The sequence below is a fragment of the Tachyglossus aculeatus genome, assembly GCF_015852505.1.
Source record: "Tachyglossus aculeatus isolate mTacAcu1 chromosome 12 unlocalized genomic scaffold, mTacAcu1.pri SUPER_6_unloc_3, whole genome shotgun sequence".
NCBI classification, from domain to species: domain Eukaryota; kingdom Metazoa; phylum Chordata; class Mammalia; order Monotremata; family Tachyglossidae; genus Tachyglossus; species Tachyglossus aculeatus.
This window is the reverse complement of record NW_024044830.1, coordinates 4,990,709-5,017,341: the sequence shown is the minus strand read 5'-3', so window position 1 is coordinate 5,017,341 and position 26,633 is coordinate 4,990,709. Positions and strand designations below refer to the sequence as shown.

At 44.0% G+C, this 26,633-nt stretch overlaps 1 protein-coding gene and 1 pseudogene across 4 annotated transcripts; both read right to left on the bottom strand.

Moving 5' to 3' along the window:
- The window catches only part of LOC119921586, a 15,461-nt pseudogene extending 8,232 nt beyond the window's left edge, over positions 1 to 7,229 (bottom strand).
- LOC119921614 lies at positions 7,063 to 26,633 on the bottom strand. Of its 4 annotated transcripts, none has more exons than XM_038741723.1 (4): positions 25,850 to 26,633; positions 18,587 to 18,686; positions 10,845 to 10,915; positions 7,063 to 7,615 (listed from the first exon to the last, which is right to left on the bottom strand). In XM_038741723.1, the coding sequence occupies exons 1-4, from the start codon at positions 26,289 to 26,291 to the stop codon at positions 7,386 to 7,388; spliced, it is 843 nt and encodes a 280-aa protein (XP_038597651.1). In that variant the 5' UTR covers positions 26,292 to 26,633; the 3' UTR covers positions 7,063 to 7,385. The 4 variants fall into 4 exon arrangements, with proteins under 4 accessions (XP_038597651.1, XP_038597655.1, XP_038597654.1 ...); XM_038741727.1 differs by having other exon boundaries at positions 25,908 to 26,633; XM_038741726.1 differs by lacking the exon at positions 7,063 to 7,615 and having other exon boundaries at positions 10,767 to 10,915; positions 25,908 to 26,633.

The window sequence follows — 26,633 nt, the reverse complement described above, 5'->3', positions numbered from 1 at the left end:
CTTGTTCATTCATTTATTCATTCATTCATTCATTCAATCGTATTTATTGAGCGCTTACTGTATGCAGAGCACTGTACTAAGTGCCTGGGAAGGACATGTAGCCTAGTCTCACTTTGACTAATTCATCAGTCTGCTTGTTCATTCATTCATTCAATTGTATTTTTTGAGCGCTTACTGTGTGCAGAGCACTGTACTAAGCGCCTGGGAAGGACAAGTAGCCTAGTCTCGCTTTGACTAATTCATCAGTCTGCTTGTTTATTCATTTATTTATTCATTCATTCATTCATTCAATTGTATTTATTGAGCGCTTACTGTGTGCAGAGCACTGTACTAAGCGCCTGGGAAGGACAAGTAGCCTAGTCTCGCTTTGACTAACTCATCAGTCTGCTTGTTCATTCATTTATTCCTTCATTCTTTCAGTCAATGAATTGACTGACTGAATGAATGAATTCAATCGTATTAATTGAGCGCTCACTGTGTGCAGAGCACTTTACTAAGCGCCTGGGAAGGACAAGTAGCCTAGTCTCGCTTTGACTAATACATCAATCAACCTTCTGCATCACCCTTGCACTTTATAATACGATTAGATTTGCACCCTTTCTTTATTCAGCGTGGCTCAGTGGAAAGAGCCCGGGCTTTGGAGTCAGAGGTCACAGGGTTCAAATCCCGGCTCCACCGATTAGTAGTCTATTGATTTTATTTTGTTAATATGCTTTGTTCTGGTGTCTGTCTGCCCCTTCTAGACTGTGAGCCCGCTGTCGGGTAGGGACCGTCTCTATATGTTGCTGACTTGGACTTCCCAAGCGCTTAGTACAGTGCTCTGCATACAGTAAGCACTCAATAAAGACGACTGAATGAATGAATGAATAAATGAATGAACAAGCAGACTGATGAATTAGTCAAAGCGAGACTAGGCTACTTGTCCTTCCCAGGCACTTAGTACAGTGCTCTGCACACAGTAAGCACTCAATAAATACGAATGAATGAATGAATGAATAAATAAATGAATAAACAAGCAGACTGATGAATTAGACAAAGCGAGACTAGGCTAATTCACCTTCCCAGGCACTTAGTACAGTGCTCTGCACACAGTGAGCGCTCAATAAATATGATTGAATGAATGAATGAATGAACAAGCAGACTGATGAATTAGTCAAAGCGAGACTAGGCTACTTGTCCTTCCCAGGCGCTTAGTACAGTGCTCTGCACAAAGTAAGCACTCAATAAATACGACTAACTGAATGAATGAATGAATGAATGAATGAACAAGCAGACTAATGAATTAGTCAAAGCGAGACTAGGCAACTTGTCTTTCCCAGGCGCTTAGTACAGTGCTCTACACACAGTAAGCGCTCAATAAATACGATTGAGTGAATAAATGAATGAATGAATAAATAAATGAATGAACAAGCAGACTGATGAATTAGTCAAAGCGAGACTAGGCTACTTGCCCTTCCCAGGCGCTTAGTACAGTGCTCTGCACACAGTAAGCACTTAATACATTGCCAAGATCCGCCCTTTCCTCTCCATCCACACTGCCACCCTTCTCATTCAAGCTCTCACCCTATCCCGTCTGGACTACTGCATCAGCCTTCTCTCTGATCTCCCATCCTCGTGTCTCTCCTCATTTCAATCCATACTTCATGCCGCTGCCCGGATTGTCTTTGTCCAGAAACGCTCTGGGCATGTTACTTCCCTCCTCAAAAATCTCCAGTGGCTTCCAATCAATCTGCACATCAAGCAGAAACTCCTCATCCTGGGCTTCAAGGCTCTCCATCACCTCGCCCCCTCCTACCTCACCTCCCTTCTCTCCTTCTACAGCCCACCCCACTCCCTCCGCTCCTCTGTCACTAATCTCCTCACCATACCTCGTTCTCGCCTGTCCTGCCATCGACCCCCGGCCCACGTCATCCCCCGGGCCTGGAATGCCCTCCCTCTTCCCATCCGCCAAGCTAGCTCTCTTCCTCCCTTCAAGGCCCTACTGAGAGCTCACCTACTCCAGGAGGCCTTCCCAAACTGAGCCCCTTCCTTCCTCTCCCCTTCGTGCCCCTCTCCATCCCCCCCATCTTACCTCCTTCCCTTCCCCACAGCACCTGCATATATGTATATATGTTTGTACATATTTGTTACTCTATTTATTTATTTATTTTACTTCTACATATCTATTCTATTTATTTTATTTTGTTAGTATGTTTGGTTTTGTTCTCTGTCTCCCCCTTTTAGACTGTGAGCCCACTGTTGGGTAGGGACTGTCTCTATATGTTGCCAACTTGTACTTCCCAAGCACTTAGTACAGTGCTTTGCACACAGTAAGCGCTCAATAAATACGATTGATGATGATGATAAATACAATTGAATGAATGAATAAATGAATGAACAAGCAGACTGATGAATTAGTCAAAGCAAGACTAGGCTACTTGTCGATTGAATGAATGAATGGTCAGTTGTGTGACTTTGGGCAAGTCACTTGACTTCTCTGGGCCTCGTTTCCCTCATCTGGAAAATGGGGGTGAAGACTGTGAGCCCCCTGTGGGACAACCCGATCACCTTGTAACCTCCCAGTGCTTAGAACAGTGCTTTGCAAATAGTAAGCGCTTAATAAATGCCATTATTATTATTCGCCTCCCCCTCAGCCCCACAGCTCTTATATACATTTCTGCAATTTATTTATTTATATTAACGCCTGTCCTCCCCCCAACCCCCGTAGACTCACTGTGGGCAGAGAATTTATCTACCAACTCTTGTTACACTGTCTTCTATATGTGCTTAATTCATTCATTCTTTCGATCGTATTTATTGAGTGCTTACTGTATGTGTTTAATTCATTCATTCGATTGTATTCATCGAGTGCTTACTGAGTTTAATTAATTAATTCGTTCTATCGTATTTACTGAGCGCTTACTTTGTTTAATTCATTCATTCAATCGATCGTATTTATTGAGCGCTTACTGTATGTGTTTAATTCATTCATTATATTGTATTTATCGAGCGCTTACTGAGTTTAATTCATTCATTCATTCAATCGTATTTACTGAGCGCTTACTGCATGTGCTTCATTCATTCGATCGCATTTACCGAGCGCTTACTGTGTGTTTAATTCATTCATTCATTCGATCGCATTTATGGAGCGCTTACTGAGTTTAATTCATTCATTCATTCAATCGTATTTATTGAGCACTTACTGTGTGTTTAATTCATTCATTCGATCGTATTTATCAAGCGCTGAGTTTAATTCATTCATTCATTTCATATTTATTGAGCGCTTACTGTGTGTTTAATTCATTCATTCATTCGAGCGTATTTATTGAGCACTTACTGTGTGTTTAATTCATTCCTTCATTCGATCGTATTTATTGAGCGCTTACTGTGTGCTCAATTCATTCATTCATTCAATCGTATTGATTGAGCGCTTACTGTGTGTTTAATTCATTCATTCATTCGAGCGTATTTATTGAGTGCTTACTGTGTATTTAATTCATTCCTTCATTCGATCGTATTTATTGAGCGCTTACTGAGCTTAATTCATTCATTCATTCGATCGTATTGAGTGCTGAGTTTAATTCATTCACTCATTCAATCGCATTTATTGAGTGCGTACTGTGTGTTTAATTCATTCATTCGATCGTATTTATGGAGCACTTACTGTGTTTAATTCATTCATTCATTCGATTGAATTTATTGAGCTCTTACTGTGTTTAATTCATTCATTCATTTGATCATATTTATTGAGAGCTTACTGTGTTTAATTCATTTATTCATTCGATTGTATTGATTGAGCGGTTACTTTGTGTTTAATTCATTCATTTATTCAATCGTATTTATTGGGCACTTACTGTGTCTTTAATTAATTAATTCATTCAATCGTATTTATTGAGCGCTTACTGTGTTTAATTCATTCATTCATTCGATCATATTTATCGAGCGCTTACTGAGTTTAATTCATTCATTCATTAGATCGTATTTATCGAGGGCTTACTGTGTGTTTAATTCATTCATTCATTCGATTGTATTTATTGAGTGCTTACTGTGTGTTTAATTCATTCATTCAATCATATTTATTGAGCGCTTAGTGAGTTTAATTCATTCATTCATTCTATCATATTTATTGAGCTCTTACTTTAATTCATTCATTCAATCATATTTATTGATCGCTTACTGTGTTTAATTCATTCATTCATTCATTCGATGGTATTTATTGAGCACTTACTGTGTTTAATTCATTCATTCGATCGCATTTGAGCGCTTACTGAGTTTAATTCATTCACTCATTTGATCATATTTATTGAGCACTTACTGTGTGTTTAATTCATTCATTCATTCGATCGTATTCATTGAGCGCTGTGTGTTTAATTCATTCATTCGATTGTATTGATTGAGCGCTGAGTTTAATTCATTCATTCATTTGATCATATTAATTGAGCACTTACTGAGTTTAATTCATTCATTCATACTTATTGAGCACTTACTGTATTTAATTCATTCATTCATTCGATCGTATTCATTGAATGCTTACTGCGTGTTTAATTCATTCTTTCATTTGATTGTATTTATTGAGAATTTACTCTGTGTTTCATTCATTCATTCAATCGTATTCATTGAGTGCTTACTGTATTTAATTCATTCATTCGATCGTACTGATTGAGTGCTTACTGAGTTTAATTCATTCATTCATTTGATTGTATTTATTGAGCACTTACTGTGTGTTTAATTCATTCATTCCTTCGATCGTATTTATTGGGCGCTTACTGTGTGTTTAATTCATTCATTCATTTGATCGTATTAATTGAGCGCTTACTGAGTTTAATTCATTCATTCATTTGATTGTATTTATTGAGCACTTACTGTGTTTAATTCATTCATTCATTCGATCGTATTTATAGGGCGCTTACTGTGTGTTTAATTCATTTAATCATTCGATCGTATTCATTGAGCCCTTACTGTGTGTTTAATTCATTCATTCGATCATATTTATTGAGCCCTTATTGTGTTTAATTCATTCCTTCATTCGAGTGTATTTGAGCGCTTACTGTGTTTAATTCATTCATTCATTTGATCGTATTTATTGAGCGCTTACTGTGTATTTAATTCATTCACTCATTCGATCGTATTTATTGGGCGCTTACTGTGTGTTTAATTCATTAATTCATTCAATCATATTTATTGAGTGCTTACTGTGTTTAATTCATTCATTCGATCATATTGATTGAGCGCTTACTGAGTTTAATTCATTTATTCATTTGATCATATTAATTGAGCGCTTACTGAGTTTAATTCATTCATTCATATTTATTGAGTGCTTACTGTATTTAATTCATTCATTCGATCGTATTTATTGAGCGCTTACTGTGTGTTTAATTCATTCATTCATTTGATTGTATTTATTGAGCACTTACTGTGTGTTTAATTCATTCATTCATTTGATCGTATTTACTGTGTTTACTGTGTGTTTAATTCATTCATTCATTTGATTGCATTTATTGAGTACTTACTGTGTGTTTAATTCATTCATTCATTTGATCGTATTTACTGTGTTTACTGTGTGTTTAATTCATTCATTCGTTCGATCGTATTTATTGAGCGCTTACTGTGTTTAATTTGTTCATTCGATTGCATTTATTGAGCGCTTACTGTGTTTAATTAATTAATTCATTCACTCATTATTATTATCAACATAGTAGCAGTTTGGATGGCAACAAAAAAGGTTGGATTTCAGTGACGGATCCCGGCTCTGCTGCTTGTCACCTGTGTGACTTTGGGCAAGTCACTTCACTTCTCTGGTCCTCAGTTCCCTCATCTGGAAAATGGGGATGAAGACTGGGAGCCCCCAGTAGGATGCCCTGATCACCCTGTATCCCCTCAGAGCTAAGAACAGTGCTTGGCACCTAGTAAGCGCTTCACAAATACTATTATTATTATTATTATTATTATTATTATTATTATTATGAAAACTGAAAGGATTTAGGGCCAAACTGAATACGTGGGATGACCTGATCACCTTGTATCCTCCCCGGCACTTAGAACAGTGCTTGACACCTAGTAAGCGCTTCACGAATACCATCATTATTATTGTTATTATCATTATTATTAAAACTGAAAGGATTTAGGGCCAAACTGAATATGTGGGATGACCTGATCACCTTGTATCCCCCCAGAGCTTAGAACAGTGCTTGGTGCCTAGTAAGCGCTTCACAAATATTATTATTATTATTATTATTATTATTATTAAAACTGAAAGGATTTAGGGCCAAACTGTATATATGGGACGACCTGATCACCTTGTATCCCCCCCAGTGCTTAGAACAGTGCTTGGCACCTAGTAAGCACTTCATAAGTACCATTATTATTATTATTATTATTATTATTATTAAAACTGAAAGGATTTAGGGCCAAACTGAATACATAGGATGACCTGATCACCTTGTATCCCCCCCAGCGCATAGAACAATGCTTGGCACCTAGTAAGCGCTTCATAAATACCATTATTATTATTATTATTATTATTAAAACTGAAAGGATTTAGGGCCAAACTGAATACGTGGGACGACCTGATCACCTTGTATCCCCCCCCACCCGCAGCGCTTAGAACGGTGCTTGGCACCTAGTAAGTGCTTCACAAATACCATCATCATCATTATTATTATTAAACCTGAAAGGATTTAGGGCCAAACTGAATATGTGGGACAACCTCATCACCTTGTATCCCGCCCCAGCGCTTAGAACGGTGCTTGGCACCTAGTAAGCACTTCACAAATACCATTATTATTATTATTAGTATTATTAAAACTGAAAGGATTTAGGGCCAAACTGAATACGTGGGACGACCTGATCACCTTGTATCCACCGCCCCCCCCAGCGCTTAGAACGGTGCTTGGCACCTAGTAAGTGCTTCACAAATACCATCATCATTATTAGTAGTACTATTAAAACTGAAAGGATTTAGGGCCAAACTGAATCTGTGAGTTGAACGAGGGAGGTGAGAGAGACAGGCAGTGACGACAGGAGAAAGAAATCCCTGGTAAAACCCAGATTCTGACCCAAAGAGCCCGAGTGCTTGCCCAGCAGGGTGAGGTTCCGATAGTTTTCCAGCATCGTGTCCCGACAGAGGTTGCGCTGGGCGAGGTCCAGAGGCCACCACTCTTTGCGGGTGAAAGTCATTGCCATGTCCCCCAATGTCACCGTCCCCTGAAATGCCATGAGGTTCCTGGTCAGTTCACATCACTCCCGTCCATCGCTCCGAGAACACGTCCACCACTCCGAGAACCCGTTCACCGCTCCGAGAACCCATTCACCACTCCGAGCACCCATCCACCGCTCTGAGAACCCGACCATCGCTCCGAGAACCCGACCACCGCTCCGAGAACCCGTCCACCACTCCGAGAACCCGTTCACCACTCCAAGAACCCGTCCATCGCTCCGAGCACCCATCCATCGCTCCGACAACCCGTCCACCGCTCCGAGCACCCGTCCATTGCTCCGAGAACCCGTCCACCGCTCTGAGCACCTGTCCATCGCTCTGAGAACCCGTCCATCGCTCGGGCCTTCGGAGAAGGGGATACCTGGCTGCAGGTATTCCCAGAGGCCCTGGGAGGGAATAATGCTACTCCCAGGGGCCACACTGTGGAAAGGAGATGGGAGAGAAGGGTGGAAGGGTTGGAAGGTGCAGCAGAAGAGAAAAACAAAGATTGAGAAGCGACGGCAACATATTTACTACTCTATTTTATTTTGTTAATATGTTTTGTTTTGTCACCTGTCTCCCCTTTCTTGCCTGTGAGCCCGCTGTTGGGTAGGGACCATCCCTCTAGGTTGCCAACTTGCACTTCCCAAGCGCTTAGTACAGTGCTCTGCACACAGGAAGCGCTCAATAAATACGATTGAATGAATGAACGAATGAATAAATAAATAAATACAATTGAATGAATGAATGAATGAAATGGCGTTTCTTCCAGGCAGGAAGACTGTGTCGGTTTCCTGGTGGAGAATTTTTTTCGGTTGTTATGGCATTTTGTTAATAATAATGATAATGATGGCATTTGTTAAGAGCTTACTAGGTGCCAAGCACTGTTCTAAGTGCTGGGGAGGTTACAAGGTGATCAGGTTGGCCCACGGGGGGCTCACAGTCTTCATTCCCATTTTAATAATAAGGATAATAATAATGATGATGGCATTTATTAAGCGCTTACTAGGTGCAAAGCACTGTTCTAACCGCTGGGGAGGTTACAAGGTGATCAGGTGGTTCCACGGGGGGCTCACAGTCTTCATCCCCATTTGACAGATGAAGTCACTGAGGCTCAGAGAAGCGAAGTGACTTACCCAAAGTCACACAGCAGACATGTGGCGGAGCCAGGATTCGAACCCCTGACTTCTGACTCCAAAGCCCGGGCTCTTTCCACTGAGCCACGCTGCTTTAATAATAATAATGATGACATCTGTTAAGCGCTTACTATGTGCCAAGCACTGTTCTAAGCACTGGGGAGATCACAAGGTGATCAGGTGGTTCCACAGGGGGCTCACAGTCTTCATCCCCATTTTACAGCTAGAGTCACTGAGGCTCAGAGAAGTGAAGTGACTTGCCCAAAGTCAGGCAGCAGACGTGGCGGAGCCAGAATTCGAACCCCTGACCTCTGACTCCAAAGCCCGGGCTCTTTCCACTGAGCCACGCTGCTTTAATAATAATAATGATGGCATTTGTTAAGCACTTACTATGTGCCAAGCACTGTTCTAAGCACTGGGGACGTTACAAGGTGATCCGGTTGTCCCCCGGGGGGCTCACAATCTTCATCCCCATTTTACAGATGAGGTAATAGTAATAATAATAATAATAATAATAAATAACATTTGTTAAGCGCTTACTATGGGCCAAGCCCTGTTCTAAGCGCTGGGCAGGTTACAAGGCGATCAGGTTGTCCCCCAGGGGGCTCACAGTCTTCATCCCTATTTGACAGATGAGGTGATAATAATAATAATAATAATGGCATTTGTTAAGCACTTACTATGTGCCAAGCACTCTTCTAAGCGCTGGGGAGGTTACAAGGTGATCCGGTTGTCCCCCGGGAGGCTCACAGTCTTCATCCCCAGATTTACAGACGAGGTGGTACTACTACTACTACTACTATTACTACTACTACTACTACTACTACTACTATTACTACTACTACTACTACTACTACTACTACTACTACTACTACTGATGGCATTTGTTAAGTGCTTACTACATGCCAAGCACTGTTCTAAGCGCTGGGGAGGTTACAGGGTGATCAGGTGTTCCCACTTACTATGTGTTAAGTGCTAATCAGGTTGTCCTAGATGGGTAAGCACTTACTACATGTTAAGCACTGAACTAAGAGCAAGGACGGATAAAAGCTTACCAGTTTGGATGCAATCCTTGTCCCACGGTCTAAACGGAGGGGGGAGAACTGAATCCCCAATTTACAGATGAGAAAACGGAGGCACGGAGAATCCTTGTCCCACAGTCGAAACCGGAGGGAGGAGAACTGAACCCCCAATTTACAGATGAGATAACCGAGGCATGGAGAATCCTCGTCCCACGGTCTAAACCGGAGGGAGGAGAACTGAACCCCCAATTTACAGATGAGATAACCGAGGCATGGAGAATCCTCGTCCCACGGTCTAAACCGGAGGGAGGAGAACTGAATCCCCAATTTACAGATGAGATAACCGAGGCACGGAGAATCCTCATCCCACGGTCTAAACCGGAGGGGGGAGAACTGAATCCCCAATTTACAGATGAGATAATTGAGGCACGGAGAATCCTCACCCTACGGTGTAAACCGGAGGGGGGAGAACTGAATCCCCAATTTACCGATGAGATAACTGAGGCACAGAGAATCCTCATCCCACGGTCTAAACTCGGGGAAGGAGAAATGAATCCCCAATTTACAGATGAGATAACTGAGGCACGGAGAAAGAAGTAACCTGCCCAAGGTCTCCCCCTCCTAGACTGGGAGCCCGCTGTTGGGTAGGGACCGTCTCTGTATGTTGCCAACTTGGACTTCCCAAGCGCTTAGTACAGTGCTCGGCACACAGGAAGCACTCAATAAATACGATTGAATCAATGAATGAACACAGCGGACTAGAGAAGCAGCAAGCGTGGCTCAGTGGAAAGAGCCCAAGCTTGGGAGTCGGAGGTCGTGGGTTCAAATCCCGGCTCTGCCAATTGTCGGCTGGGTGACTTTGGGCAAGTCACTTCACTCCTCTGGGCCTCCGTCCCCTCATCTGGAAAATGGGGATGAAGACTGGGAGCCCCCCGTGGGACAACCAGATCACCTTGTAACCTCCCGATCGCTTACAGCAGTGCTTTGCACATAGTAAGTGCTTAATAAATGCCATTATTATTATTATTATTATTCTCTGGGCCTCAGTTCCCTCATCTGTCAAATGGGATGAAGACTGTGAGCCCCACGTGGGACAACTGGATCACCCTGTAACCTCCCCAGCACTTAGAGCAGTGCTTGGCACATAGTAAGCACTTAATAAATGCCATTATTGTTATTCTTATTCTCTGGGCCTCAGTTCCCTCATCTGGAAAATGGGGATGAAGACTGTGAGCGCCCCCATGGGCCGACCGGATCACCTTGTAACCTCCCGATCGCTGCTTTGCACATAGTAAGCACTTAATAAAGACCATTATTATTATTATTAGAAGGGGAGACAGACAACAAAACATATATTAACAAAATAAAATAAACATAATATGCAAATATGTACGAGAGAGAACTTGTACTTTTCAAGGGCTTAGTACAGTGCTCTACACCCAGGAAGCGCTCAATAAATACGACTGAATGAGAAACAGGACCTCAAGAAGGGCAGAGGGAACCGCATCTCACCCGAGCACTGGTTTTCCGAGGCGCGGGGGCCGTTGCTTGATTTCCCGGCCTCCTCTCTGGGAGATGAGAACCTGTGGGAAAAGGAAAACCACTGTCTGTGAATCCAGTGCCACTTCCCGATTTCCCAGATAACATCACCAGAGATTGCCGTGAGGAGCAGGGAGACCTGAGGGAGAAAGAAGGAAAACCATTGTCCGTGAATCCAGTGCCACTTCCCGATTTCCCAGATAATATCACCAGAGATTGCCCTGCGGAGCTGGGAGAACTGAGGGAGAAAGAAGGAAAACCACTGTCTGTGAATCCAGTTCCACTTCCCGATTTCCCAGATAACCCAACCAGAGATTGCCCCGAAGAGCAGGGAGACCTGAGGGAGAAAGGAGGAAAACCATTGTCTGTGAATCCAGTGCCACTTCCCGATTTCCCAGATAACATCACCAGAGATTGCCGTGAGGAGTAGGGAGACCTGAGGGAGAAAGAAGGAAAACCACTGTCCGTGAATCCAGTGCCACTTCCCGATTTCCCAGATAATATCACCAGAGATTGCCCTGAGGAGCTGGGAGAACTGAGGGAGAAAGAAGGAAAACCACTGTCTGTGAATCCAGTTCCACTTCCCGATTTCCCAGATAACCCAACCAGAGATTGCCCCGAGGAGCAGGGAGACCTGAGGGAGAAAGGAGGAAAACCATTGTCTGTGAATCCAGTGCCACTTCCCGATTTCCCAGATAACATCACCAGAGATTGCCCTGCGGAGCTGGGAGAACTGAGGGAGAAAGAAGGAAAACCACTGTCTGTGAATCCAGTTCCACTTCCCGATATCCCAGATAACATCACCAGAGATTGCCCTGAGGAGCTGGGAGAACTGAGGGAGAAAGAAGGAAAACCACTGTCTGTGAATCCAGTTCCACTTCCCGATTTCCCAGATAATATCACCAGAGATTGCCCTGAGGAGCTGGGAGAACTGAGGGAGAAAGAAGGAAAACCACTGTCCGTGAATCCAGTTCCACTTCCCGATTTCCCAGATAACCCAACCAGAGATTGCCCCGAGGAGCAGGGAGACCTGAGGGAGAAAGGAGGAAAACCATTGTCTGTGAATCCAGTGCCACTTCCCAATTTCCCAGATAACATCACCAGAGATTGCTGTGAGGAGCAGGGAGACCTGAGGGAGAAAGGAGGAAAACCACTGTCCGTGACTCCAGTGCCACTTCCCGATTTCCCAGATAACCCAACCAGAGATTGCCCTGACGAGCTGGGAGACCTGAGGGAGAAAGAAGGAAAACCACTGTCTGTGAATCCAGTTCCACTTCCGATTTCCCAGATAACCCAACCAGAGACTGCCTCGAGGAGCAGGGAGACCTGGGGGAGAAACAAGGAAAACCACAGTCCATTAATCCAGTGCCACTTCCCGATTTCCCAAATAACCCAACCAGAGATTGCCTCGAGGAGCAGGGAGACCTGGGGGAGAAAGAAGGAAAACCACTGTCTGTGAATCCAGTGCCACTTCCCAATTTCCCAGATAACCCAACAAGAGATTCCCCACCCATTTAAACAGGTATAGATCCAGAAAAGAAGAGGGAGCGGGAAAAATGAGGGCTTTGGACGGCTTCTTGGAGGAGACAGGATTTTAATAAAACTCTGAAGTGGGGAGTGTAGTGGCCTCCTACATGTGAAGAGGGACGTTGTCCCGGGCCGGGGGGAATGGGAGGAAGGAGAAGGGAAGGATATTGACATGTTTTTCAAAAGCCACAGCGTGGCTCAGTGGAAAGACCCTGGGCTTTGGAGTCCGAGGTCATGGGTTCAAATCCAGGCTCCACCAATTGTCAGCTGGGTGACTTTGGGCAAGGCACTCAACTTCTCTGGGCCTCAGTTCCCTCATCTGTACAATGGTGGTGAAGACTGTGAGCCCCCCGTGGGACAACCTGATCACCTTGTAACTTCCCCAGCTTTGCAAATAGTAAGCGCTTAGTAAATGCCATTATTATTATTATTATTGTTAATAATAATTCTATGTGGATGAAGGAAAAGCAGGTGAAGATAACCTAGGGAAGGACTGACATACAGATCTAGGAATAATCAGCTGTCTAGACTGTGAGCCCGTCATTGGTTCGGGATCGTCTCTGTATGTTGCCAATTTGGACTTCCCAAGCGCTTAGTACAGTGCTCTGCACACAGGAAGCACTCAATAAATGCGATTGAATGAATGAATCTGTACAGATTTATTGCTCTATTTATTTGACTTGCACATATTTACTATTCCATTTATTTTGACTAATGATGTGCTTATAGCTATAATTCAATTTATTCTGATGGTATTGACACCTGTCTACTTGTTTGGTTTTGGTGTCCGTCTCCCCCTTCTAGACCGCGAGCCCGTCGTCGGGTCAGGACCACCTCTGTTTCCAATTTGGACTTCCCAAGCGCTTAGTACAGTGCTCTGCATTCAGGAAGTGCTCAATAAATACGACTGAATGAATGAATGAATCTGTAAAGATTTATTGCTCTATTTATTTTACTTGTACACATTTACTATTCCATTTATTTTGACTAATGATGTGTTTATAGCTATAATTTGACTTATTCGATGGTATTGACACCTGTCTACTTGTTTAGTTTTGGTGTCCATCTCCGCCTTCTAGACCGCGAGCCCATTGTCGGGGAGGGACCATCTCCATATTTTACTTGCGTTTTTAGTAAGCGCTCAATAAATATAATTGAATGAATGAATGAATATACGTTGCCAACATGTGCGTTCCAAGCACTTAGTACAGTGCTCTGCACACGGGAAGCACTCAATAAATATGATTGAATGAGTGAATGAATATATGCTGTCAACTTGTACGTCCCAAGTGCTTCGTCCAGTGCTCTGCACACGGGAAGCGCTCAATAAATATGATTGAATGAATGAATGAATATATGTTGCCGACTTGTACGTCCCAAGCGCTTCGTCCAGTGCTCTGCACATGTGAAGCGCTCAATAAGTATGATTGAATGGATGAATGAATATATGCTACCAACTTGTATGTCCCAAGCGCTTCCTCCAGTGTTCTGCATACAGTAAGCGCTCAATAAATACGATGGAAGGAATGAATGAAGAGGGCGGACTGGGTTGTAGTAAGAAAGTCGGGAGGAGAACTAGGAGGGGGAAAAATACCTCCACCACTAACCTCCTCGCCGGGCCGCATCCTCGCCTGTCCCGCTGTCGATCCCCGGCCCACGTCCTCCCCCTGGCCCGGAATTCCCTCCCTCCACACTTCCCGCCAAACTAGCTATCTTCCTCCCTTCAAAGCCCTACTGAGCGCTGACTCCCCCCGGGAGGTCTTCCTGAATGGAGCCCCCTTTTCCCTCTGCTCCTCCTCCCCTCTCTGTCACCTCGACTCCTTCCCTCTGCTCTGCTCAAGCGCTTAGTACAGTGCTCTGCACACGGTAAGCTCTCAATAAATACGATTGATTGCCTCCGGCCTCCCAGCACTTGTGTGCATATGCATGTATTTATTATTTGATTTATTTGATTAATGATGTGCATCTATCTATAATTAATAATACTAATACTACTAATCATAATAATAGTGGCATATGGTAAAATCCTCATGTGACAGATGAGGGAACTGAGGCCTAGAGAATAATAATAATAATGATGGCATTTATTAAGTGCTTACTATGTGCAAAGCCCTGTTTTAAGCGCTGGGGAGGTTACAAGGTGATCAGGTTGGCCCACAGGGGGCTCACAGTCTTAATCCTCATTTGATAGATGAGGGAACTAAGGCCCAGAGAATAACAATAATAATGATGGCATTTATTAAGTGCTTATTATGTGCAAAGCACTGTTCTAAGCGCTGGGGAGGTTACAAGGTGATCAGGTGGTCCCACGGGGGCCCACAGTCTTAATCCTCATTTGACAGATGAGGGAACTGAGGCCCAGAGAATAATAATAATAATAATAATGGCATTTCTTAAGCGCTTACTATGTGCAAAGCACTGTTCTAAGTGCTGGGGAGGTTACAAGGTGATCAGGTGGTCCCACGGAGGCTCACAGTCTTAATCCTCATTTGACAGATGAGGGAACTGAGGCCCAGAGAATAATAATAATAATAATGATGGCATTTATTAAGCGCTTACTATGTGCAAAGCACTGTTCTAAGTGCTGGGGAGGTTACAAGGTGATCAGGTTGTCCCACAGGGGGCTCACAGTCTTCATCCCCATTTGCGAGATGAGGGAACTGAGGCACAGAGAAGTGAAGTGACTTGCCCACAGTCACAAAGCCGACAATTGGCGGAGCGGGGACGTTAGCTGAAGTCACGAGAGCGAATGAGTTCTCCAAAGGACGACTCAGAACTGAGCCGTGAGGGGTGTCAGAGGGTCGAAGGGAGAGGAGGAGCCAGAAAAAGAAACTGAGAAGGGGCAGGAGAAACAGGAGTGTCAGTGACAGGGGAGCTGGAGGAAGCTTCAAGGAAAAGAAGGTGGTATACCTTGTCAAAAGCAGTCGCCAGGTCTAGGAAGATTAGGACGGAGTACAGACCATCAGATTTGGCAAGAAGAGAGTCATCAGTTACCTTTGAAAGGGCCGTTTCTGTGGACAACAGATTGGAGGGGATCGAGGACAGAACTGGCGGAGACAGAGGAAAAAGAAACTGAGAAGGAGCAGAGAGACAGGAGTGTCAATGAAGCCAGGGTTGGAAGAAGCGTCAAGGAAAAGGAGGTGGTATACACTGCTAAAAGCAGTTGAGAGGTCTAGGAAGATTAGGATGGAGTGCAGACCATCAGATTTGGCAAGAAGAGAGTCAAAAGCAGTTAAGAGATCTAGGAAGATTAGGATAGAGTACAGACCATCAGATGTGGCAAGAAGAGAGTCGTCCGTTACCTTCGAGAGGGCCCATTCTGTGGCATAAAAGTGGTGGAAAACAGATCGGAGGGGATCGAGGAGAGAACTGGAGTAGAGGAGACAGTGGAAAAAAGAAACTGAGAAGGAGCAGAGAGACAGGAGTGTCAGTAAAGCCAGGGCTGGAGGACATTTCAAGGAAAAGGAGGTGGTATACATTGTTAAAAGTAGTGGAGAGGTCTAGGAAGATTAGGATGGAGTACAAACCATGAGATGTGGCAAGAAGAAAGTCATCGGTTACCTTCGAGGGGGCTGTTTCTGTGGAAAACAGATTGGAGGGGATCGAGGAGAGAACTGGAGGCGACAGAGGAAAAAGAAACTTAGAAGGAGCAGAGAGACAGGAGTGTCAGTGAAGCCAGGGCTGGAGGACGTTTCAAGGAAAAGGAGGTGGTATACGTTGTTAAAAGCAGCTGAGAGGTCTAGGAAGATTAGGATAGAGTACAGACCATCAGATTTGGCGAGAAGTGAGTCAAAAGCAGTTTGGAGATCTAGGAAGATTATGATAAGAGTACAGACCATCAGATTTGGCAAGAAGAGAGTCATCGGTTACCTTCGAGAGGGCCGATTCTGTGGCGTAAAAGCGGCAGAAAGCAGATTGGAGGGGATCGAGAAGAGAACTGGAGATGGTGGGTGTCACCAACTCACGCTTGGAGTTTGGGAGAAACACGGTAGGAGGGAGATGGAACGATAACTGGAGGGATCCTTGGGGGGTCTAGGATAAGATAGTAACGATCCTAGTGATTGAATATTGATAAATTGAATGTTTACATTCTTGCACTGGTAATCACATTTTTCTCTCCAGTATTTGAAATCTCCAGTGGTTGTATTTCAAAACTACGCCTTGGGGTTGGAGGAACCCCAGGGCAGAATAATAGGTCTCCCTCATTGCTAAGGTGTGGCATTTTCAGGAAACAACAAGGAAAGGAAATCCTATCTAAACGGGACTACACTCGGGCAGTACTGCCTTGAGTCCTGGCAGGAAAACTTCAGAGAGTGCAATTTTGGTCATTTAAGCCTCCTTCTGGAGTGAATCCTAACCCTCGTCGACCTCTCCGCTGATCATCCTCTTCTCCTCAACAGTCTGCTAGACTGTGAGCCCACTGTCGGGTAGGGACCGTCTCTCTATGTTGCCGACTTGGACTTCCCAAGCGCTTATTACAGAGCTCTGCACACAGTAAGCACTCAAGAAATACGACTGAATGAAAAATAGGGAGACACAAGCAAGCGCTTAGTACAGTGCTCTGCACACAGTAAGCGCTCAATAAATCCGATTGAATGAAAGATAGGGAGACACAAGCAAGTGCTTAGTACAGTGCTCTGCACACAGTAAGCACTCAATAAATACGATTGAATGAATGAATGAATGAATGAAAACAAGGATCCCCCTCCTCCCCCTCCCCTGCCTTACCTCCTTCTTTCATTCATTCACTCAATCGTATTTATTGAGCACTTACTGTGTGCAGAGCACTGTACTTCTCCTCCCCACAGCTCCTGTATATATGTATATGTTTGTACATATTTATTACTCTATTCATTTATTTATTTTACTTGTACATATTTATTCTATTTATTTTATTTTGTTAATATGTTTTGTTTTGTTCTCTGTCTCCCCCTTCTAGCCTTTGAGCCCGCTGTCGGGTAGGGACCGTCTTTATATGTTGTCAACTTGTTCTTCCCAAGCACTTAGTACAGTGCTCTGCACACTGTAAGAACTCAATAAATACGATTGAATGAATGAATGAATTCATTACTCTATTTATTTTACTTGTACATATTTATTCTATTCATTTTATTTTGTTAATATGTTTTGCTGTCTGTCTCCCCCTACTAGCCTGTGAGCCTGCTGTTGGGTAGGGACCGTCTTTATATGCTGCCAACTTGTTCTTCCCAAGCTCTTAGTACAGTGCTCTGCACACAGTAAGCGCTCAATGAATACGCTCAATAAATGAATTCATTACTCTATTTATTTTACTTGTACGTATTTATTCTATTGATTTCATTTTGTTAATATGTTTTGCTTTGTTGTCTGTCTCCCCCTTCTAGACTGTGAGCCCGTTGTCAGGTAGGGACTGTCTCTATATGTTGATAACTTGGACTTCCCAAGCGCTTAGTACAGTGCTCTGCACACAGTAAGCGCTCAATGAATACGATTGAATGAATGAATGAATTCATTACTCTATTTATTTTACTTGTACATATTTATTCTATTGATTTTATTTTGTTAATGTTTTGTTTTGTTGTCTGTCTCCCCCTTCTAGCCTGTGAGCCTGCTGTTGGGTAGAGACCGTCTCTATATGTTGCCGACTTGTACTTCCCAAGTGCTTAGTCCAGTTCTCTGCACACGGTAAGTGCTCAATAAATACAATTGAATGAATGAATTTATTACTCTATTTTACTTGTACATATTTATTCTATTTCTTTTATTTTGTTAATATGTTTTGTTTTGTTGTCTTTCTTCCCCTTCTAGCCTGTGAGCCCACTGATTGGGTAGGGACCATCTCTCTATGTTGCCAACTTGGACTTTCCAAGTGCTTAGTACAGTGCTCTGCACACAGTAAGCGCTCAACAAAGATGATTGAATGAACAAATAAACAAGCAGGTTGGAAAGCAGTGGGGAAGAAGCTGTTGGAAAGGGAATGGTTGAGGGAACCGAGAAGGAACGTCACGGAGCAGGAAACTGGGGGAGCCAGGATCGGAATCCAGGGACAGCGATGGGGTGATCATAATAATAATAATAATAATAATAATAATGGCATTTATTAAGTGCTTAATATGTGCAAAGCACTGGCTGGACAGCGGGCTCTGAGGGGAGAGGCGGAGGTCACGTTCCAGCCGCGGCGGTGGAGGGGAGGGAGTTGAGCTCTTTACCTATCCATGAGAAGCCGACGCAGGGTGACGGGAACGACTCCTCCGCGGCTCCCGGGAACACCGTGTCCTCGGCCAGCAGTTCGTGCACCCGGGCCTCCACCTGGGGAGATTCAAAACATTCGCAAAAATGGGGCCGGGATGGGGAGAGAAGTTCTTGTGGGGGGTCAAATTTAAGGCTTCTGAGTTGCCACGGAGCCCGATCCGCGAACGTCAGATATTCACCCATTCAATCGTATTTATTGAATTATAAATTTATTAATTCATTCAACAAATTCATTCATTCATTCAATAATATATTTATTGTCAACGGCAGTTGGGAGGTCTAGGAAGATCAGGATGAATGAATGAATCAAAATTCATTCATTCATTCAACCAATAATATATTTCTTGTCAACGGCAGTTGAGAGGTCTAGGAAGATTAGGATGAATGAATGAATGAAAGTTCATTCATTCATTCAATTCAGTCAATAAATAATATATTTATTGTCAGAAGCAGTTGAGAGGTCTAGGAAGATTAGGATGAACGAATGAATGAAAATTCATTCATTCATTCATTCAATTCATTCAATAAATAATATATTAATTGTCAAAAGCAGTTGAGAGGTCTATGTATTTATGTTTGCACATATTTATTACTCTATTTATTTATTTATTTTACTTGTACATATCTATTCTATTTATTTTATTTTGTTAGGATGTTTGGTTTTGTTCTCTATCTCCCCCTTCTAGACTGTGAGCCCACTGTTGGGTAGGGACTGTCTCTATATGTTGCCAACTGGTACTTCTCAAGTGCTTAGTACAGTGCTCTGCACACAGTAAGCGCTCAATAAATACGATTCACTGATTGATTGATTGATAGGAAGATTAGGATGAATGAATGAATGAAAATTCATTCATTCATTCATTTCATTCAATAAATAATATCTTTACTGTCAAAGGCAGTTGAGAGGTCTAGGAAGATTAGGATGGATGAATGAATGAAAGTTCATTCATTCATTCAATTCATGCAATAAATAATATATTTATTGTCAAAGGTAGTTGAGAGGTCTAGGAAGATTAGGATGAATGAATGAACGAACTGATTGAATTCAATGAAAGAATTAATTCATTCAATGATGAATGAATGAATTCATTCAATGATGAATGAATGAATTCATTCAATGATGAATGAATGAATTGAATGAATAAATACGATTGAATGAATGAATGCACGAATTGAGCACTTCCGATGTGCAGAGCACTGTACTAACACTTGGGAAGTCCAAGTCAGCAACATCTAGAGACGGTCCCTACCTAACGGTGGGTTCACAGTCGAGAAGGAGGAGATGGGCAACAAAACAAAACGTATTAACCAAATAAAATAAATAGAATAAATATGTGCAAATAAAATGAATGGAGTCATAAATACATACCAACATCAGCGCTTAGAACAGTGCTTTGCATATAGTAAGTGCTTAACAAATACCATCATTATTATTATTATATATACATATATACTCAAATACCATCATCATTATCATCATCATTTGAGTATACATATATACTCAAATACCATCATTATTACTATTAATATTATTATATATACATATATATACTCAACCACCGTTAAAATCCGCTTTCCTGATTTGGAGTCGGCCCCACAGAGGTGGAGAGGGTTGAGTTTTCCACCCCGCACACCCGAGGGGAGCCAGCAAACCGGGTTTTCACTGCAGGTAGGGACCGTCTCTCTATGTTGCCAACTTGGACTTCCCAAGCGCTTAGTACAGTGCTCTGTGCACAGTAAGCGCTCAATAAATATGACTGATTTGAGTACATTGTTTTCATCTTTATTGTACAGATTATTGCTTCTGGACGGATCTATTACTCTATTTGTACATATTTACTATTCTATTGATTTTATTTTGTTAATATGCTTTGCTTTGTGGTCCGTCTCCCCCTTCTAAAAATAATAATGGCATTTATTAGGCACTTACTATGTGCCAAGCACTGTTCTAAGCGCTGGGGAGCTTACAAGGTGATCCGGTTGTCCCACGGGGGGCTCACAGTTTTAATCCCCATTTTCCAGATGAGGGAACTGAGACCCAGAGAAGTGAAGTGACTCACCAAAAGCCACACAGCTGAGAAGTGGCATAGCCGGGATTTGAACCCATAATAATAATAACAATGGCATTTATTAAGCACTTACTATGTGCCAAGCACTGTTCTAAGCGCTGGGGAGGTTACAAGGTGATCCGGTTGTCCCACGGGGGGCTCACATTAATCCCCATTTTGCAGATGAGGGAACTGAAGGCCCAGAGAAGTTAAGTGACTTGCCCAAACTCACACAGCTGAGAAGTGGCGGAGCTGGGATTTGAACCCACAATAATAATAATAATGGCATTTATTAAGCGCTTACTATGTGCCAAGTGCTGTTCTAAGCGCTGGGGAGGTTACAAGGTGATCAGGTCATCCCACGGGGGGTTCACAGTCTTCATCCCCATTTTCCAGATGAGGTCACTGAGGCCCAGAGAAGTGAAGTGACTTGCCCAAAGTCACACAGCTGAGAAGTGGCAGAGCCGGGATTTGAACCCATAATAATAATAATAATAATAATAATAATAATAATAATAATAATAATAATAATAATACTGGCATTTATTAAGCGCTTACCAAGCACTGTTCTAAGCGCCGGGGAGGTTACAAGGTGATCAGGTTGTCCCAAGGGGGGCTCACATTAATCCCCATTTTGCAGATGAGGGAACTGAGGCCCAGAGAAGCGAAGTGATTCGCCCAAAGCCACACAGCTGAGAAGTGGCAGAGCCGGGGTTGGAACCCATGAACTCAGACTCCAAAGCCCGGGCTCTTTCCACTGAGCCACGCTGCTTCTAGACTGTGAGCCTGCTGTTGGGTAGGGACTGTCTCTATATGCAGCCAATTTGTACTTCCCAAGCGCTCAGTACAGCGCCCTGCACACAGTAAGTGCTCAATATATACGACTGAATGAATGAATGAATGAATGAACTGCTTAGTTTAGCACTGCGCAGAGCTGGTGCTCAATAAATGGGACGAACTGATCTCCTCGTAACCTCCCCAGCGCTTAGAACAGTGCTTGGCACATAGTAAGCGCTTAATAAATGCCATCATCATTATTATTATTATATTTGTATCAAATAACTATCACCTGTCCACAAGTTTTGTTTTGTCATCTGTCTCCCCTTTCTAGACTGTGAGCCCGCTGTTGGGTAGGGACCATCTCTCTATGTGGCCAACTTGGACTTCCCAAGTGCTTAGTACAGTGCTCCACACACAGGAAGCGCTCAATAAATACGACTGAAACAATGAATGAACAAATAATATGACCTTGTCCAACTGCCCCCCTGATTGGCACAATTTTTATGCGAGGCAATTACCTGGATCACATGAGACCGAAGTCTATATGTTGCCAACCTGGACTTCCGGAGCGCTCAGTACAGTGCTCTGCATGCAGTAAGTGCTCAATAAATACAATTGAATGAATGAATGAATAAATATAACTGACTGAATGAATGAACTCTGGAGTTTGCAAATATTTACAGGTGTTTTGTCTGAACACGTGTTTGGAGTCCGAGGTCATGGGTTCAAATCCTGGCTCTGCCAATTGCCAGCTCGGTGACTTGGGGCAAGTCACTTCAGTTCTCTGGGCCTCAGTTTCCTCATCTGGAAAATGGGGATGAAGACTGTGAGCCCCCCGTTAGGACGACCTGATCACCTTGTAACCTCCCCAGCGCTTAGAACAGTGCTTGGCACATAGTAAGTGCTTAATAAATGCCATTATTATTAAATCCCGGCTCCGCCAATTGTCAGCCAGGTGACTTTGGGCAGGTCACTTCACTTCTCTGGGCCTCACTTCCCTCACCTGTAAAATGGGGATGAAGACTGGGAGCCCCCCGTGGGACAACCTGATCACCTTGTAACCTCCCCGGCGCTTAGAACAGTGCTTTGCACATAGTAAGCGCTTAATAAATGGCATTATTATTAAATCCCAGCTCCGCCAATTATCAGCCGTGTGACTTGGGGCAAGTCACTTCATTTCTCTGTGCCTCAGTGACCTCATCTGTCATATGTGGATGAAGACTGTGAGCCCCCCGTGGGACGACCTGATCACCTTGTAACATCCCCTGTGCTTACAGCAGTGCTTGGCACATAGTAAGCACTTAATCAGTGCCATTATTATTAAATCCCGGCTCCACCAATTGTCAGCCAGATGACTTTGGGCAAGTCACTTCACTTCTCTGGGCCTCAGTTCCCTCATCTGTAAAATGGGGATGATGACTGTGAGCACCCCGTGGGATGACCTGATCACCTTGTAACCTCCTCAGTGCTTAGAACAGTGCCTGGCACATAGAAAGCGCTTAACAAATGCCATCATTATTATTCAGTGCTTAGAACAGTGCTTGGCACGTAATAAGCGCTTAATAAATGCCATTATTATTATTTGGGCAAATCACTTCACTTCTCTGTGCCTCAGTTCCCTCATTGGGAAAATGGGGATAAGACTGTGAGCCCCCTGTGGGACAACCTGATCACCTTGTAACCCCCCCGGTGCTTAGAACAGTGCTTGGCACATAGTAAGCGCTTAATAAATGCCGTTACTATTATTTGGGCAAGTCACTTCACTTCTCTGTGCCTCAGGTCCCTCATTGGGAAAATGGGGTCAAGACTGTGAGCCCCCCGTGGGACGACCTGATCACCTTGTTATCTCCCCAGTGCCTAGAACAGTGCTTGGCACATAGTAAACGCTTAATAAATGCCATTATTATTAAATCCCAGCTCCGCCAATTGTCAGCTGTGTGACTTGGGGCAAGTCACTTCACTTCTCTGTGCCTCAGTGACCTCATCTGTCATATGGGGATGAAGACTGTGAGCCCCCCGTGGGACGACCTGATCACCTTGTATCCTCCCCGGTGCTTGGCACCTAGTAAGCGCTTAATAAATGCCATTATTATTAAATCCCGGCTCCGCCAACTGTTAGCTCTGTGACTTGGGGCAAGTCACTTCACTTCTCTGGGCCTCAGTTCCCTCATCTGGAAAATGGGGATGAAGACAGTGAGCCCCTCTTGGGACGACCTGATCACCTTGTATCCTCCCTGGTGCTTGGCACATAGTAAACGCTTAATGCATGCCATCATTATTATTAAGTGCTTACTACGTGCCAGGCACCGTACTAAGCGCCCGGGGAGGCACAAGTTAGAAAGGTCGGCCATGGTCCATGGCCCAAATCGGGCTCACCGTTCTGACCCCCCTTTCCTGATGAGGAAACCGAGGCACAGAGAAGGGAGGTGTCTTTCCCAAGGCCACATGGCAGCTAAGAGCCAAGATCAGAACCAGTCATATTTATCGAGCGCTTACTGTGCACAGAGCACTGTACTAACCACTTTAACCAGATTCCTTCCGACATCCCGTGCTCTAACCATTAGGCCGAGCTGCTTCTCCTGACTTACTTGTACCAAGCGCTTGGTACAGTGCTCCGCACACAGTAAGCGCTCAATAAATATGATTGAATGAATCCCTGCTCCGCAAACTGTCAGCTGGGTGACTCTGGGCAAGTCACTTCACGTTTCTGGGCCTCAGTTCCCTCATCTGGAAAATGGGGATTAAGATTGTGAGCCCCCCGTGGGGCCACCTGATCACCTCCTAACCTCCCCAGTGCTTCGAACAGTGCTTGGCACATAGTAAGCGCTTAACAAATACCATTATTATTATTATTATCATTATTATTATTATTATTATTATTATTATTATTATTATTATTATTTCTGCGTTTTGGTTTCCCCCCGAGCTGCATCACGTTGCCGGTGCTGTGTCGCCCGCGGACAACGCAGTCTGATCGGCATATTTTTATGGCGTCTTATGGTTTTGGAAAACGCAGAGGTGCCAACTTGGACTTCCCAAGCGCACACAGTAAGCGCTCAATAAATACCATCATTATTATTGTTATTATTATTTCTGTGTTTTGGTTTCCCCCCGAGCTGCACCATGTTGCCAGCGCTGTGTCGCCTGCGGACAACGGAGTCTGATCGACACATTTTTACGGTGTCTTATGGTTTCAGAAAACGCAGAGGTGCCAACTTGGACTTGGACTTCCCAAGCGCACACAGTAAGTGCTCAATAAATACTATTATTATTATTATTATTATTATTATTATTTCTGCATTTTGATTTTCCCCCGAGCTGCATCACGTTGCCGGCGCTGTGTCGCCCGCAGACAATGGAGCCCGATCGGCACATTTTTATAGCGTCTTATAGTTTCAGAAAACGTGGAGGTGCCAACTTGGACTCCCCAAGTGCACGCAGTAAGCGCTCTATAAATACGATTGAACGAATTAAGGAATGAATGAGAATAAATATGACTGAAATAAATACCATTATTATTATTATTATTATTATTATTATTATTATTTCTGCGTTTTGGTTTCCCCCAAGCTGCATCACGTTGCCGGCGCTGTGTCGCCCGCCGACAACGGGGTCCAATCGGCACATTTTCATAGCATCTTATGGTTTCGGGAAACACGGAGGTGCCAACTTGGACTTCCCAAGCACACACAGTAAGCACTCGATAAATACGATTGAATGAATTAAGGAATGAATGAGAATAAATACGACTGAAATAAATACCACTATTATTATTATTACTATTTCTGCATTTTGGTTCCCCCCGCACTGCATCACGTTGCTGACACTGTGTTGTCCACGGACAACGGAGTCCAATCAGCCCACTTTTATGGCGTCTTAAGGTTTCAGAAAACGTGGAGGTGCCAACTTGGACTTCCCAAGTGCACACAGTAAGCGCTCAATAAATACCATCATTATTATTATTATTTCTGCGTTTTGGTTTCACCCCGCACTGCATCATGTTGCTGGTGCTGTTTTGCCCGCGGACAATGGAGTCCGATCGGCCCATTTTTATGGCGTCTTATGGTTTCAGAAGATGCAGAGGTGCCAACTTGGACTTCCCAAGCGCACACAGTAAGTGCTCAATAAATATTATCATTAATATTATTATTATTATTTCTGCATTTTGGTTCCCCCGCACTGCATCACGTTGCCGGCGCTGCATCACCCATGGACGACGGAGTCCGATTGGCCAATTTTTATGGCATCTTACGGTTTCGGAAAACGCGGAGGTGCTAACTTAGACTCCCCAAGCGCACGCAGTAAGCGCTCGATAAATACGACCGAATGCACGAAAGAGAAATGCACCTTTAAACACGATCGAACGACTTAAGGAACGAACGGGAAACATACCTTCTCCGTCTTCCGAACGAATTAAGGAATGAATGAGAATAAATACGAACGAACGAACCTTCTCCGTCTTCCGATCTGCCGCGTCCCCCGTCCATGACGGGAAGTAATCCCACTCTAGGCGTCGCCTCTTTAGGGATTTCTGAAACTCCAACACCTCGCGAGGAAAACCTTCTGGCAACCGCCGGTGTAGCACCGCGCGTCTCCGGAGGCGCAGGTTGTTCTGCCGCATGAAGCAGCTCATCGAGCCTCGACTTGCTTTAAACTCCGTTTCGGCGATATTTTGTTCCCTGGCGACTTCCCGGGACTCGGTTTTGAGCCTCTCGGGCAACAGGGCATGCCTGCTGTCCCTCAGCTCGGTCACGTTATTCCAAGATCCTGCTGTCGATCTCGGGGTATTTCCCACCCTTTGGGCCCCGGAAGGCCCGGCACGTCGCCTTAGCATGGATCAGCTGCTCCTTCTATTTCCACTGGTATCGCAACTGCTTGGGATCCACCGAAAATTCCCGCACCGCCGCCCGGACGCCATTTGTTTCCGAAAAGGATACAACGCACAGCTTAAAGTGGGCCGTGTAATTGTTGTATTTACCCATGTCGGGGGCAGACGTTCGCTCCGTTATGGATCCTTCGGCTTTGAATTCTGCAACTCGCTTGGCGGGCTCAGATTTGTCCGCGTCGGGTTGGCCGAAATAAGTGGACTACTTGGGCCCCGGCCACCGTCTAGACACGTGATGGCTACTTCAGCCCATTTGGAGGTTCATTCCTCAGCCGGCCGAGATGCCGAGGG